The sequence below is a fragment of the Ambystoma mexicanum genome, chromosome 3p, assembly GCF_040938575.1.
Source record: "Ambystoma mexicanum isolate Mex_15411 chromosome 3p, UKY_AmexF1_1, whole genome shotgun sequence".
Taxonomy (NCBI): Eukaryota; Metazoa; Chordata; class Amphibia; order Caudata; family Ambystomatidae; genus Ambystoma; species Ambystoma mexicanum.
The window spans coordinates 169,803,035-169,819,881 of record NC_090925.1 but is presented as its reverse complement, the minus strand read 5'-3'; the positions used below and the strand labels follow the sequence as shown (position 1 = coordinate 169,819,881).

Sequence of the window (16,847 nt, the reverse complement as noted above, 5' to 3'; positions counted from 1 at the left end):
CTCATGCACCTCCACTTCAATGTCTGCGTTAGCCACTCTGTCCTTCACCTGTGTCCAGAAAACGTATCACTGTGTGAAAACAAAATCAAAATATCGAGGCTGAGTACCCCAAAAGGAAATACACCGAACACGGGTTACAAAGGAACATACAAAGACCTTTATTTTATACTGAACAGTTTTAAAGAAAAGTAACGGATAGCTATCGGGCCTCAGTACAACACAACAAACTCCAGCGTGGTTCACTGTGCTCAGTGAGTGGCGCTGTACATTAGAATTTGTTGCTCTTTTATACCACTTACGAACATGATGTCCAACCCTACTACGGGTTAATATTCCTCTAATACATTACTGATCTAGGGTTCATGCCGAGTTCGCACATCTACATGCAACAAGTTTGCCTTTAATTTATACGTCAACAAGCCTACATGGCAACAGTGTATTTTAGGATTTCTCATAAAGGTCTTCTCAAACATTAATACAATGTAGTTAAACAAGTGTTCTTAGTTCAGTATTTGGATACATTGTTCTTAACATATGCCCGCGGATTAGTTTCATTGGCGCGAGTAATCCTTTACACACAGGTCAGGACTAAATGGTGGATTGACCTAAAATGGCGGCTTACATTGATTCGAAGGTCAGGACCTTGCAACGCGGACTTTCTTCGCAAGTGGCTTATAAGAAGCTTGGCGTAGGCCAATATACACATATTCGTTGCAATAGGAGGCCCGATATAAATTTCTCATTTAACAAATGGACAACCCCAGAACATAGGAGTCATTCCCGCCCTGGGCCCGCTGCATTTGGGGCATACTTGGATTTCTGCGCCCGTGAACCTCGATATGACTTCAGGTATGAGGTAAGCCCTGTTGGTGATATACAGTTGGATGAGCTGCAAGCGAGCGTTTCTGGAGATTTTTTTATGATAAGTTATTTCCCACCAGTCTTTGTCTTCGAATACGAGGCCTAGTTCGATTTCCCACTTCTTCCTACATTTGAGTTCGTCCCTGGTTGTGCCCAGCATCAGGGCCTCGTAGATTCATGAGGTCTCATGGCCTCGCTCGGCAGTGTCTAGTATTGTTTCAATGCACTCGTTCTCCGAGGTCCGGTCGACTGCCTCCGGCCATCTGTTTTTCACGGCTTGCACCACTACTCTATGGAGCAAGAACTGCCCCACTGGAAGGCCTGTGGCTTCACTGAGTTACATGAATGTTAAGGTCTCTTGGATCAAGTCTCCCAGTGTGGCCACCCCGTAGGGTTCCCACTGGGTGCACGTTTCAAGGTGCCCCCATGAGTGATTTGCCATAAGTGCCGCAATGGGGATCTGTGGGGAATACGGATCCGCCGACCCAACTAGCTTAAAGGCCCTCCTCCATAGCCGGATCCCAAGCTTGGCAAGGTATGGGCTGAGTCTCAAAGCTCCCTCCCGGGCCCACAGTAAGTCCCTTAGTAGCAGATGAGGCAGGGCTGTTTGGAGGAGGCGGGTATCCGTCGTGTCCTTGTCAGCCATCCATCGCGTCACGTGTCTCAGCTGGCTAGCGAGGAAGTAGAGCTCGAAGTTGGGGACCTTCAATCCTCCCCTCTCGTAGGGTCTATGGAGTGTCTCCAGTGCCACCCTGTGCCTACCCCCTGCCAGAGCAATCCCCTACAGAGTTTGTTGAGGTCTTTAAAGAATGAGGAGGGCGGGGGGATGTTGAAGGGAACATTTGTAAAGTTGTGTAGCAGGCGGGGGAGAGCCACCATCTTGAGTAGACCAGCCCTCCCAGCCATTGAAAGCGGGAGCTTGCCCCAGAATTCCATGGATTTCACAAGAGAGTCCTTGGCCCTGACTGTGTTGAGGATGTGTTCTGTTTTGGGATTGGGGTGTGTAGTAATCCCCAGGTATTTGAAGGAGGTCATATGCCATTCAAGATCTAGGGGGGGGGGGACCTATAATCTTCGCTGTGTAGTGCCGCTAGAGTGTAGAGGCAGGACTTGCTCCTGTTGATCTGGATCCCGGTATGTTTGTGGAAACCATCCAGGGTTTCTAAGATGTAGGGCAATAGGTGCTCAGGGTTATGTAGGTACAATAGGGTATCATCTGCGTACATAGAGATGAGGTGGGTCACCCCGTCTATCTCGATGCCCCCATCACCGTATTCCTGTTTTAGGTAGGCAGCCACCGGTTCCACGGCAATAATGTAAAACATAGGGGACAGTGGGCATCCCTGGCGGGTGCCTCTGTGGACGGGCCATTTGTCAGAGTATGTTTTGTTAGTGCGCACTCTGGCCGTGGGGTTGGTATAAACCAGTTGGGTCCACTTAAAAAAACCCGGGCCTATCCATAATTTCGCCATGGTAGCATATAACCACCCCCACCTTACCGAATCAAAAGCTTTGGTGGCGTCTAATGACGCAACTGCACGTTTCTGTGGCCTTCGTTCCGTACTATATATGATGTGGTGTAGCCTGCACAGGTTCTCGGTGATGGAACGCCCTGGGACATATCCTGTTTGGTCTTGATGGATCAGCAGGGGGATTACTCTGCGCAATCTGTTTGCAAGAAGGGTGGTTAGGATCTTGCTATCTACATTTAACATAGAGAGGGGCCTGTAAGAGCCACAGTCTGCTCCGTCTTTACCCGGTTTAAGTAGGGGAATGATCACGGCCTCACTCATGGAGTCCGGGAGGGTGCCGCGCTCGAAGGCTTCATTTAAGACCTGGGCTAATCATGGGGCAAGTGTTTCCTTATAAAAACTCCCCTGGGAGGCCATCCATGCCCGTTCTTTTCCCAGCCGCCAATGATCTAATTACCACACAAATTTCATCGGGAGGGACGGGCTCGTCTAGGGCTTCGGCCATCTGCGAATCTAATTTGGGCAGAAAGATGACGTCTAAGACATCCTCGATCTCGGTGTCAGGAGGGGGTGGGGACTCGGAGTAGAGGTTGCGGTAATAGTCAGAGAAGACCGAGTTGATTTCTTTTCGAGTGTGCGCGGTGGTGCCGTCTGGTTTAAGTATGTGGCAAATGGGTGATCTGGGAGCCTCACTCTTATAGAGCCAAGCTAAAAGTTTCCCTGGTTTGTCTCCCAGGGCATGGGTTCTTTGTGTGCTTAGCGTAGCTCAGTTTCCCAAGGGATTCCCAATGAGTTAGGCAGGCTTGTCCGAGTTTGGTAATTTCATGTTGATGTTCAGGGGTTGGGCCAGCCCTGTCCTCAAGCGCACTCAGATCTTTCTCTGCGCGCTCTAAAGAGGTTGTGATGGATCTCTGGGCACCCCCAACTGCTGCGATCATCTCTCCCCTCATGACCACCTTGTATGCCTCCCATGTGGTGCTCATGTATTTTACGCTATGCAAGTTACTTTGCCAATATTCCTAAGTGCTATCCCTTACGTGTTCCCGGAACGCTGTATCGAGCAAGGCCTCTGCTCTCAGCCTCCACGTGGGTACCGGGGGTTTAGGCGGGGACACCTACCAGGTGACTAGCAGGGGGGGGAGTGGTCGGAGAGCACCCTAGGTAAATAGCGTGCATCAACGAACATAGCCTGTTGTGCCTGGCTAACAAAAAAGTAGTCTAGCCTAGTGTGGACAGCGTGAGGTGGGGAGAAGGAGGAGTATTCACGTTGTTCAGGGTGCTGGTCCCTCCAAAGATCGCTAAGTAGCAGCTGTTGAGTTACTTTGGATAGTATTTTGGCCGGAGGGGAGGGGCGATCGTGCTTGTTGTCCGATCTATCCTTTAATGGGTCAAGAGTACAGTTGTGGTCGCCTCCCCATATCATGATTCTATGTAAGGGGTGACTCGCATGTATAGGGAGTAGAAGGCAGTAGCATCATTTTGGGTGCGTAGGTGCTAATTAGGCATAATTCCCTATCCTCGATGGAACCGCATACCAATACCATCCTACCCTCATTGTCTGTTTTTGTGCTGGTTAGACTGAAGGGGACAGTCGGGGCAATCCAAATCAAGACCCCTCTGGCATAGGAGGACCCAAGTAGGGTTCCTTGCCATGTTTTGGCTAGGGCATCCAGTTTCTGTGGAGATCGGTGTGTCTCTTGGAGCAAGGCGATTCCGACCTTGCATCTTTTTAAGTAGGCGTGTATTCTGCGCTGTTTAACGAGCTGTTCAGGCCTCCGACGTTCCACGTTACGACCTTTATTGTGTCAGCCATGGGTATCGCGCAGTTTGTCGTAAGCTTCAGGTGGTGCTCGAGGTCCTGCTGATGATGAGTTGCATGTAGGCTTTTCCCGTGGTCCCAATATTCCCCAGTACATATTCCAAACTTTCGTGCTAACGCCCCGTTTCCCACCCCCACTTTAACTGTAAACTCCCTAAACATAGAACAAGTCCAGCGAGGTTAGCCTCATTATGACAGTCCCGTTTCCGCTCCGTTTGACCACACATTGGTCTTCTGGTGCCCTACGGGCGTGTATATGTACCCTGAAGGAAACTACCAAGGGGTGGAGTGTCCTTTGGCTCCGGTGTCTCTGTGTGGAGGATCCATTCAGCTGTGCTAAGGCTAAATTTGTCAGCCGGTGGGCTATTGCATATGGAAGGGTCATTCGGTGCAAGGCTCGGCAGGATTCAATGCAGTTTCCGCTTCTTTTCCACAATGTCAGGGATCTGTTGCCCGTCCACGTCCATCCAGTCACGGGCTTGTGTCGGTGTGTCGAACATGTGGGCTCTGTTATTGTGTAGTACTTTCAACCTCGACGGTTATAAGAGCATGTAGCGCAGTCCTGCTGCCTTCAGCCTAGCTTTTGTGTGTATAAAGTGTGCCCTATTCATTTGGACCTGGAAGGTGTAATCTGGGTAGATGGCAATTTTTGCAGAGTTTCTTCGGATCTGGCCCCCTGATCTCGAAAAAGCCAGAATGACCTCTCGATCCCTGTAATGGAGTACCTTTGCTATCACTGGTCTAGGTGGGGCTCCCGGCAGTGGTTTCTTTGCCAGTGACCTGTGGGCCCTTTTGATAGTGAAGCCTTGTGAGAGCTTCTCTGCGCCGACTTCCTGCACCAGGAGATTCTCGATGTAGTTGGTGGGGTAAGGGTCCTCGATACCCTCCGGCAAACCGAGGAGAATTATATTGTTTCTGCGAGCCCACCCTTCTGCCTCTTCCGCCCCATCTTCCAAATTCTTGACTCTCTGTTGTAGTTCATCCACGTCTCGAAGGAGATGGGTTTTAGCTTCAGTATTTTCCTGTACTTGAGTTTCTAGTGCTTCAGTCATGACGGCCAGGGACCGGACTTCCTGGTGCAGGAGGCCCAGATCTGTGGCCACGGCATCTATTTTGTTCTCCATTGCTGCCTGTAACAACTTAATGGCTTCAGGTATATGGAGTTGCTGGGTTCTTCTGCTGCATCAGTGTGGTCAGGTTGGTGTGTCCACGTTTGAGCTTTCGGGCCTCACAGGTCCACCAGCCGTGAAAGTGTCGATAGTGGTCTGGCGCTGCTTGGACCTTGCTCCTTTTCCAGAAATCTTATCAGGTGGTGACATCTCCTTGCCCAAGGCACAGGTGGCACGGATAGGTTATCCACAAGGGATCCGGCACAGTGGCCTGTGCCTGCGGCTGAAGGTCTAACTGGGGCAACACCACGTCAGTATGAGGTAGTGGGTTTCAGGCGTAGCCAGACACCGCAAGGCGCTCGTGTTATGGGCACAAGAGGCGCCAGCAGTTTAGAGTTGGCAGCCTGAACTGGCCTTGGGCTGCTGGGCGGTTAAGTCTGTTATAGCTTGGTGTTGCGTACTATCTGTAGTGTCTGGAGCGTGTGTCCTCTTCTCCCGCAGTTTCTTCTGCCAGCTGCAGATCTGAGGTGTATGCTGTGCGGATTGAGTTGCGGTTGTCTACTGTCTGTAGCCGGCGGTCTGCGTATCGGTGACTCCCAGTGCGGCGAGGCAGGGAAGAGCACAGTTTCATTTGGGGCAATATGCCAGTGCAGGCGTACAGAAGACTCCAGTCTGTGGTCCAAATTCAGTATGGGGAGGCTTGGGGTCCTCGCAGCAGGTCCCTGTAGGACTGTTTTGGGCATATGCCGGTGCAGGCATACAGGAGGTTCCAGCACACGGGCCAGGTCTAATATGGGGAGGCTTAGGGCCCTCGCAGCAGGTCCCTGCAGATCTGTCTAGGCTGGTATGCCGGTGCAGGCATACAGGAGGTTTCGGTCTATGGGCCAAATCCAGTATGGAGAGGCTTGGGGTCTTTGCTGCAGGCCCAGTGGGCTTGATGCACCTAGCCATGAGGTGTCAGTGCAGGCAGATGACCACAGTGTGCCTCCCCGTCCGATGTAATGGGAGGATAAGGGGGCCCCACCGATGGGGGATGGCTCTCGGCCCGCCAGGGTCTGGTTAGTTTATGCTGCCGTAGGCCGGCTCCTGCGGTCCCCCACACCTCTCGCCTCTCCCGGGGCCGCGAGGGCAGTCTGTATGGCCAAAAAACAAAGGTGACTCTTCTCCCCCCTCAGTCGGGTGGGTTCCTCTTCCTCCGCGTCGGCAGCGCAGCGGAGCCGGTGGGGTGGCACACGGTCCGGTTCGCTGGTACCTGGCCTAGTGCGCCGGTGTCTGGTCTAGCCCACATCCGCCCCGCTCACCTCTGTGGTGCCGGCTTGTTGCCGGTCCCTCCTGCAAATCGAGCAGCTCCTCCAGGCGGGGTCGGCCTCCGTTCCTCGCAGCTCCCGGGCTCGCTCGCGCCTCGAGTAGCCCGCTCGCCACCAGTGGGATGCAGCGCCACCCCGGCTCTTCCTCTCCGCTTCTCACCCATCCGACGGGACCCTCCAGGGCGGGATCTCAGTGCACCTCCAGACCTCCAACCTCAGTGGGTCTGCGGAAGCGTTGAGGCGCTTATGCCGGATCGGTGGTCTAGCGGTCTGCTCCTCGGACAGCTGACGAACTCCTCGGTGGCGTATGCGCGCTCGAGCCCCTCTAGGGGATTAGCGCGCGGGAGCCGCCATCTTGGCCTTCGCTCCGCCGCTTCAACTTCTGGTATTGGGGCGCTCCCCGGTTCTCCCAGGATCAGGAGAGCGATCTTATGGCATCCAGATGGAGTCTGCAGCAGGCAGGGTGGCTTGCAGGGTCCAGGGGTTCTTTTGAGCCTGTTTAAACAGCTTATCTTGGGCACATCAGGTGGAGCTATCAGAGGCACAACCTCTCTACATGGCAGCTAGCCACTCCCCCCGTGTTGCATGACTTATTGTGTTGAAGGCCGCCGATATGTCCAATTATGAGGGGGGATTGGGCAGCTTCTGCATCTATTTTCAGGTCGTCCCATATTGAAATGAGTGCCAATTCTGGTCCTCTCGTTGGTCTGAATCCGACTTGTGACCGGTCGAGTATTCCATTTATTTTGGTGTATTTAAGTAGGATCTTGTATACATGGTTCTCCAGAATGTTCGCCGGGTAGGGCAGGTGCGATTATCAGTCTTTAGTTGCTTGTGTCCGCTGCGATTTCCAATTACCTTTTTTCCAGTGGTCTGATGTATGCAGATTTGAAGTGGTTGGTACGATTCCTGTTTTGAGCAATAGGTTCATTAGGTTCATGGGGTTCTCTTCGTGAGGATTTCTTTGATGATTTCAGATGGTGGGAGGGGGTCGGGGGGTCAGGGATCCCTTGGAGATCCTGCAAGGTTGGTGTCCTCAATGTGGAGAAGATTTTGTCTGTGAATATTGTGATCCTTTTGAAATATTGTTTGATTCTTTTTTAAATGTATTTGGTGTAATGTCCTTGTGGTTGTTTTAAAAGAGTGTTGAGCCTTGAAGACGGATCTGCACCCAAAATGCATTGGCTAAAAAAAAACAAGGCCTATTTGTTCATTGCCTTTTTTGGGCAATGAGTCAAAAGACTGAGTCATGATGGATCAATGACTTTAAATGTAATTTAATAAAATTATTTACTGACAGAACTACATTTGTAACCTGTTAGGGGGACATAACAGAGAGCACTTTGGTGTGCTCAGAGGGAACTCTGGACCTTTTTGTTGTATATGATTGATACTCTTGTGCCATAGGGCTTTTGACCAAGGTGTTTCTTGAATTTGATCACCATAAGAATTACTGTTGTACGAGATTTGTAACACATGGTGCCCACCCTAACCCCACTTGCTCGGTCTATGCTACCATATACTCAGGTGGTACAGCCTTATACTAAGAGCAGAGTCTTTTCCTGTCTCAGTTGAATGGTTTTACTAAACCCTTAGTTGGACTTCAGAAAAATTGTCCTAACATCCCACTAGTAGGCAGGTTTGTAGTCGAACGGTATCAGTTAATTTCACGGCATACCATTGGTGCAGGTGGCGCGGATACGCATAGTCCTCTGCAGAATATGGCATCCAGGGTGCGTCAGTTACTATTTGCTTGAAGTGTAGTATTTCCAAGAGTGCGTTTGCTGAGGTCTAGTTTTCTTTTTTAAACCAAATGTTGAAGTCTCCTAGTATGACTAGGTTGTCGTGGTAGGTTGATAAAATGGTGATGGAGTCTGCTAGATTCATTTGCGAAGTTCGGGTTGTAGGACAGTGGTTTGTAGATCAGGAGGAACACTATGTTGGTTTGGTCATTGACTTCAGTGTTGATGAGGAGGGATTCAGTCATCAATGTTGGTTGAGTTAAGTGGTGCGGCTCGGGTGTGCTCTTTGTGTATCATTGTGATAGCACCTACTCTTTAGTTTTCTCGGTTGGAGTGTATTAATTTGAAATAGTAAAATTGTATGGTATGACTTTGCTTGCAATGGCTTTGTAGTTGTCAGATACCAGGTTTCTGAGAGAAAGAACATGTCTGTGCCTCCTTCGATTAGTAGGTTATGGATTTCTGTGGAGCGTTTTGCGGTGGGCAGTCATAATGTCGACAGTCAAAATGTCGACAGTCAAAATTTCGAAAAATAAATGTCGAAAAAAATAATGTCGACAAACAATAATGTCGACATTTTTTCCATATTTTTTCGAAATTTTTTATTTATTGTAAGAATAAATAAATAAATATATATATAACTAAGATGTGTTGAGTATGAGGGGTGGGGGGTGTGGGGGGGTGGCAGGGGGTCTTGGGTGAGAGGGGGACCCCCCCCAATAGTAAATGATACTCTTTTTGGTTATTTATTGAAAAAATAAATAAATAATTAGAATGTGTTGAGTATGAGGGGTGAGAGGGTGGTTGGGGGGGGGTGGCAGGGGGTGTTGGGTGAGGGGGACCCCCCCAATAGTAAATGATACTCTTTTTGGTTATTTATTTATTGAAAAAATAAATAAATATATAATTAGAATGTGTTGAGTATGAGGGGTGGGAGGGTGGTTGGGGGGGTGTGGCGGGTGAGATGTTGATAGTTTTAAGTGACTTTTTTTTCGAAAAAAATGACGTTTTACACTATAAGTATAGGATGTCGACATTGTTTTTGAAAATTTTTTTGACATTTTTGTTTGTCGACATTTTTTTTTCGACATTATGACTATAAACCGCGTTTTGCCATGTATCTCACGTGGAGCAGGCAGCAGTGTAGTTTGTTTGATTTCCCTTGGGGTTTGTTGCCTGTTCTTGTGTCATTTCTGCTTGGTGTGTTGTCAGTTGGGTTTCCGTTGCCAGTGGTTCTCTCGTGGTTGTGCCTGTTGGGAGGATTTGTTCTTTGGTAGTCAGTCTCTTCGTCGAGTAGTCTAATTAGGTTAATTGTAGGGTTGTTTGTTTTTGGCTCGTACCAGGTAGTGCATTGTGTTGCTGTCCGTCCCGGATTCTTGTTGGGGTAATGTCCATGAGTGTTCTCCAGGTTGGGGTGGGTTCATTAATTGCCATGCTGTATCCTGATGTAACCACCTTTGTACTCTCTTATAACGACTATGTATGCTGATTTTGTTCTTTGGCCTCCAGGCTTCATGTAGTTGGTTCTCTCCAGCGCCAAGATGCCTCAAGGCTTGTGTGCACTATACTAATGGAAAAATATTTAAATGCTGTGTTTTGCGTCCCGATGGGGTCTACATTTGGTTTGCTTCTTGCCTGTATGTTTGATCACGGTAGTTTGTGTTTGCTTCAGTCGTGTGTGGAGAGGTAGTGAGCAATGTAGTCTGTCTTTGCTCTGTTCTTTGTATGTCTCCTCGGTTTGTTTGGCATTTTCTTCACCAGGTTCTTCAGAGTTGTGAAGTTTTGCTGATCGGCACTGTCCTTTGTGGCTGAGATTTCCTTCTTATTTCTGACTCCCATTCTTGCTTCTTTGTCTTTCTTGTGGTGAGGCATGGTGTTTTTGAGTTGTGGGCTGAGATCCTTTGAGCAGGCATCCTCTTTGGATTGCTATGTTTCCTATTCCCTCTGATTAATTCTCCACAGTTTGCATTTAGTTGCTGCTTGTAGTTAATGAGGTTGTGGAATCAGAGGCTGTTTACCCCTGTGGTTCGGTCGTTTACCAGTTTTCCTTTGTAACACTGGTTTTGGTGTCCTTTTGGGGGATTGGTGTGGTCCTCTAGTGTAAGACTGCGCTTTGTCCTGTTCCGAGGCTTTCCCAATAGGAGTTGCATTGTGCTGATCTAGCTAACTTGGGTGGCCTAGTCTTGCAGCGGTTATGGCGAAACACTGTTTGGCACCTCTGAAGGGGGTAACCGGAGGCTATGGGGCATGGTGCCGTTCAATTCCTATTAATTGAAGTGGCTGTGTGGTTGGCTGCAGGTTCGGGGTAAGGGCTATTCGGCTAACTATCCGTTGCAGAGGTAGAGACCCTTTGGTTAGACTACAACAGTGGTGGGGAACACAGATGGAAACAAAGTACTAGATGAGGAGTAGGATGAAGGATCAATGCGAGAAAAGCCTACATTGGAGACAACAGTAAGGGCAAAAACAACATCCACATGTGAGACGCCTGGGAAGTGGGAGAAAAGCCGAAACTGGGCACAAAGCAAATAAAAGCAATACAACACAAAGACTTGACACCTGTTAAGTACCAGCAGAAAGGCCTAATTTGGCCACACAGCAATAACAGGCAAAAGATTTAGGATACCCGTGAAGAGGGAGAAAAAGTATGAATTGAACACAGCAGTAAAGGCAAAAAAACCTAGATTTGAGATACCTGTGAAGTGGGAGAAAAAGCCTAAATTGGAGACCCAGCAATAAAAGCAATTGTCTTCCCCTATGTGGTCCTCCCGCAGATAGCCACCCCCAGGGTCAGAGTCAGGTAGCATCTGCCTTTTCTTTGCCACATAGGAGAAGCTTCCCCCAGAGAATCAGTGACAATATTGCTAGATATCCCTCCCTTTGGAACAGCCTCCCTGCCATCTTGAAACCTGTGGTTCCGGAAACAGCTCCTGACTTTCCTCTTTGCTTCTGCCTTTGCTCCTCTTCTCCCCTGCTGAACTGCCCTGATCTCTCGGAACCGTGCACCTGGCCACCCGTTGTCCTTCAGTCGCAGGCATCTGCTCACCCTTTCACACTCCTGCACTGCCTCCGGGTCACCCCTTTCACTCAGGTCTGTATCTGTACCCCTACAGTCCCCCACCCACTTTTCTTCTGCACTTATCAGATACACCTGATCTGACTAATCTAGCACTTTGCCACTTGCTGGCTGCACTACCACTGCGTATCACCTTTATTTATTAATTGTACTTATTATTTATCCTGTTCCCTCCTCTGTTCCGCACTTTCCACCCCCCATGCACTTGCGCGTTCTTAATGTCACTGGGCCTAGTAAGATCATCGTTTTATTTTTGTTCTCCCTTGTTCCACTCCCTTTTCCTGGTCACACTCTGAAATATTTGTGTATGAGCGCGATGTAAATAAAATATATCAGATTAGTCACAAAAGTCAATGGATATTCTGAAACCTGTTGCGGTTTGAGAACTGGCATTGGAGGCAGTTTCATTACAGGTCATTTTCCGGTTTGCCCCTACTGGAGAGCAGGAACATTTTTAAAAATGACTTGTGATGGTTTGCCAAAGAGAATTGATTTATTTGAATGCAGATATGTATTAGTCTCCCCAAGCCAGTCTTCTCCCACCTAGCCAAGCATTCTGTTTGCATCCTTCTCACATGTTCTAGCCAGTTTCAAATAAATTAATTTTATATAAAATAATCAAATTTGTACATTACTCTCCACTGTTCCAAAGTGAAGCACAGTACTCTGCAAATGTCAAGAAACGAGATTTGTTGACATGACTACAATGGAGGCAACCTAAAAAGCTGCCTTTGATTCTGGATTCAATGTTCTAGAAGTGGATCTCCATCACTTGGTTTCTTTGGAAAAGGGCACAAGGGTTGTGAGGGGGAAATGATGATACACCCCCCCCCCCCCATATGCCAATCCTGGGAAGACATGAAATTTGATTTACCCGTGGATACTACCTTTGGGGGTTTAGGGGCATCTAAAAAATGGGGACATTAACCGATAAGTGAAAAGGGGATTTAACCTGCTTTTTCACAGAAATGTCAAGACTAACGAGCAGTAATAAAAAGTGGAAGATTTTATGAACTCCAAGTCTCCACAGACATTCCTACACCTTAGTGCTCCTTTCATGTATTAAAGAAGCAATCCATGCCTCCCTGCACTACTGGGCTTCCCCCCCCTACTCCCCCACCCCAACACTGCCAGATCTTCTAATCGATAGGGAGACAAAATGTATTTGACCAGAGCGAAGAGATTCATCCCTCAATTTGAAAAATAGGATTTTTGGCAAATGTATTTTAATCTCCCTGGTTCCTAGGCACATACTCTTCTTGATTTTTCGACTCAACCAGAGACAGGACACAGGTTTTTTTTTTCATGCCTTTATGTGCTATAAAAAAAAAAATACATAAAAACAAAAAAAATACGGCGGAATTGCATTTGACATCACACGACAATTCCTCCACTCGGCTACTCAATTTCCGACATTTGAACTCTGAGGTTAATGAATGCTTGATTCAACGCTCCCGCACTGGTCTTTGAAAGGTGGTCATTGATTTATCAATGAGGCAGAAGAGGGAGTTCTGCAGGTTTTTTTGACGGACCCCCACCTTTAGTCCCCTTTGGTTTGCCCTCTTAGCCAAGCACCTCAAAAGTCAATCCAGAGTTCTTTAAATCCAAACCCCTTTCCGTGAAACAATACGAAATCCTTCAGCTTTATACGATTCCATCATGTCTGAGATGTCAGTCTTTATAAACCCCCAAAGGGTCTCAAGTCTCTTTAAGCACGTTGATTTTAGCGCAAATTTTGAGGGCAGGACCCAGCTTGATGTTCATAGCCGTCATCAGGTGCTCTTCCTTTAGTAGCAGAAGGGCTTGGCCATCAATCTCCTGTGAACGAAAATCATCTGCAATTTCCTGGCAGCCTACAAGAGGGAGGGACAGGCAGAGAATATAAGTAGGCAAATTGTATATCTTTTTAACTCTCTTTCATAGCTTTAACAGAGTAAAAATATGGCAATTATTACTTGCAGGTAATAGTCTTTAATCACGCATTGACATCCTTAGATTATTTTTCTGTCCTGAAGAAACGTAATCGGTGCACTGTTTTAATACAATTGTGTCCTTGGCTCCCTTGCAGGGAGGGCATATGATTCTAAGCATATACAAGCCACAGAATGATGATTACTGGTCATATTGATCTTCTGGGGCTTGTGAAGCTGCTTAGATTAACATGCTATCCATAGATAGGCAGTACACGAGATCGGTGGTTGGTACCTTAACACTGCTTGTCCGTCTTGCAAGTCTGACCTTGAATGCGTATCTACACAATAGTGCTGTGTAAATGCATGCACTAAACATGTTGCTGCCTTACATATTGCCTCCATTGGCACATTTGCTAGGAAAGCAAGAGTTGCCCCTGTACCACATGTGGAGTCAGCCCTTGGTTCGAAAAGGAGTGCTTTGACAGTGTGTAACATTGATGTATACACTTTGCAATCAATCTAGCATGGTTGCTTTTGTGACTGGATCCCTTTTGCCACAGAAATAAAAAAATGATCAGTTTTCCTAATAGGTTTTGTTTTTTTGACATAGTATATAACTGCTCTTCTAACTTCAGGTTATGAAGCACCCTCCCCTCTATTCCGAGTGTTCTGGAAGAAAGCTAGAAGTTCAATAACATTTTTAAATGAAATTTGGTGAAAACCTAGGATGATTTCTTAACACCAGTTTACTCTTGTGAATTGACACAAAAGATTCTGAAACAGATAATGCTTGTAATTCGCGTACCCTTCTTATGGATGCAATAAGGAAAGCAACCTTGTAAGTGTTAGGGGAGTTTTCCTAGATTCCACCAACAGGCGAGACTCTATAAAACTATGCCTTGGTATACAGGCCCTGTTAGGCAAGATTGTATGTAGTAAACCTGTGGGAGGCTACAACAGCCTTGTCCTCTTGACAATAGGTAACCCAACCTTTGGTATAGGTGTGTACTACACAAGTTAGTAGAGTGCCTGAGCAGCCAGACTTCTCTCAAGAGGGGCCAATGAGAGCTGTATAAGTGTAACAGAGATTCACACTGACAGGTTTTCAAATAACACTTATACTCAAGTTTTCCTATTAACATAATTATTTATTAAACAGTCAGTTTTAAAATAAGTTCTTTGGAAAGGGCAATTGTCAACAATAAAATACACTTAAAAAAATGCACTCCTTCAGTTTCAGTTAATTAAGAAGATACCCTTTTGCATTGTCCCACACACACACTTCCTACACCCCGCAGGTGACTTCCATTGCTAGGACAATGTGGCCATTGATATATCACTTTAACATTTAATGCAATACTGAGGTTTTGGAAAAAGGTATAGGTTAGGGAAGGAAACAAAAGGTTAACAGGTTTCTCCAAGCAGGTAAGCACTTTACAATCCCCCAACGAAATACAGGTTAACCTTTCCCCAGCTATCCAAGCAATTTATAACTTATGTATGCCTTTTTGGAGGGACAGATGAACACAGAGTCAGAGGGTAAGAAGAGTCTTCAGGGAGCCAGGGCAGCCCACGTCAATTGAGCAAAGTCTAGGAACTGAGGCACTTCTTGAAGATAGCACAAAAGTGTTCCACAATGTTAGAGAGTTTTGTTGTAAAAAGAATCACTGTTGGGCCACAAGCTGGGAGGCTTGTGAAAAGCAAAGCTGCAAGCTACTCTGCAAAGGGCAGCAAATGCAAGTCTCCAGCTCCAGTGGGAGCCAGCAAGCTACACACAACAAGAGGCAAGTACCCCTAGTTACACAGTACCTTGAGTCTGAAGAAAAGGGTCGAGCTGGCTTCTGTTCCTGTTGTTGTCCTGCAGATCCTGTTGTTCCTGGGTCTCAGTCGTGGGGACAAGAGGGAGGACGTCTCAGAACTCTTACACTACAGTTTGAAGGTCAGCGGCAGCAATGGACTCACTCCAGATCAGCGGCACTTCACGGTTTAAGCTACTCGCAAATAGTTCCACTGCGGTTCTTGGACACTTTTGCTTCTGGGGTCCAGCACTCAGGTGGCTCAGGTAGTCCTGCTTCAAGGGAGTCGTTAGGATCTTTCTGGAGCGTGGGTCCGGCTTAAAGGCAATGCACTCGTTCCTGGTGTTCCTGTCCACAGGCACTCGGTTCCAGTAGCAGAGAAGAAGTACAGCCAGAAGGGAGAGGGGTTCCAGTCAAGTTCGTCTTGGGGTCAGTTGGTCCCACCAACCCAAGGGAAGAAGTCATCCGTTCCGGGTTTCTCTAGTCGATTCGGAATTTGGAGCTTCAGCACTGCAGCAGGGCTTCGCTGGGCAAACCAACGGCCCAGGAGGGTGCAGCAAGCTTCTCTTCCAGTTTCTTCTTTGGTTCCTTCGTCCACTGGTCGACTCTGCCTTCCTTGTAAAAGACCTCACCTTTTATGCATGTTTCTCCCATTAATTTGCAGCCTAGCTGTCACTCACAGCAGGGTGGCTGTCCTCCAAGGACAGTCAGCCAGCCAGCCAATCACCTTTGGGTGCATTGCAGTAACCAAGGAGACTAAGCACAGGGAGTTTCGGAAACCTACCTCGCTTCCTGCCCTGCCAGACACACTGGAGCCAGAGGCAGGCTTCACCCGTGAATCCTGCCAAAGACAAAACAAACAGAGGGACCAAACCTGGTTTAGCACACAGTATAAATCTCAAGAAGGACCTTACAAAAAAGAAGTAGCGAAAAAAGAAGACCGGGGCAATTTTGACAAAATGGGCACCCATGGGTGCAATACTGCATACAGCTGAGGATTCAGCATACAGTCAAATGCACAATGGTAGGAAAATTAAACCACTGCACCAGCCATTAATTGTAGTGAGGGTAACATAAAAAATGTTACATGAGAAGGTAGAGAAAGGGGATGCGCGTCGACGTCCCTCGAGTCGGTGTCCCTCGACAGGCTCCGTATCGGCGCGACGTCATCGTGCGTATAGATAGACTTGCGCAGCGTCCGTTGCTCAGTTCCGTTTTGAATCTTAAATTTGCTTTGCATGAATTGGTCATTGACCTTGAAGGAGCGTAAGCTGCAACTACAAGGGAAGTTTTACTGCAGGGATGGATGGGAGGGGCGATGAGGAATACGTCGGAGGAACATCCCCTCGAAAGAACGTTACAAGGTAAGAAAGTAACTTGTTCTTCAAAGGGATTGTGTCCTCCGACGTATTCCTTATCTTTGATAGACTCCCATAGCAGTGGCATTCTAGAATGGTTAAAATAATCCATCATGAAATGGTCTGTTTCGTGATTGGCAATCCTAATTTGTGTCCTTCATATCCTACAAACAGTTGGTCTGCTTGCCTTATCCTAGCAAGTCTGCTAATATAAAAACTCATGGCACGCCTTGGATCCAGCCTATGTAACCTCTCTTCCTCTTTCCCTGGGTGGGGAGGAGGACAGAACGAAGGTAAAGTTATTTTCTGAGTAATGTGGGATTCAGAGACCACCTTTGGGAGAAAATTAGGCTTCACTTGTAAAACAACCTTGTCTTTATGAAAGATTGTATGA

At 47.5% G+C, this 16,847-nt stretch overlaps 1 protein-coding gene across 2 annotated transcripts in view; it reads right to left on the bottom strand.

Annotated features, from left to right (window-relative positions):
* Nucleotides 1–12,693: 12,693 nt before the first annotated feature.
* PHC1 (polyhomeotic homolog 1) overlaps nt 12,694–16,847 on the bottom strand; it is a 325,158-nt gene continuing 321,004 nt past the window's right edge. For both annotated transcript variants that reach the window (XM_069650568.1, XM_069650569.1), the window contains one exon: nt 12,694–13,239. In XM_069650568.1, coding sequence (XP_069506669.1) covers nt 13,085–13,239 — 155 coding nt within the window. In that variant the 3' untranslated portion in view covers nt 12,694–13,084. The remainder of the gene's footprint in view (nt 13,240–16,847) is intronic.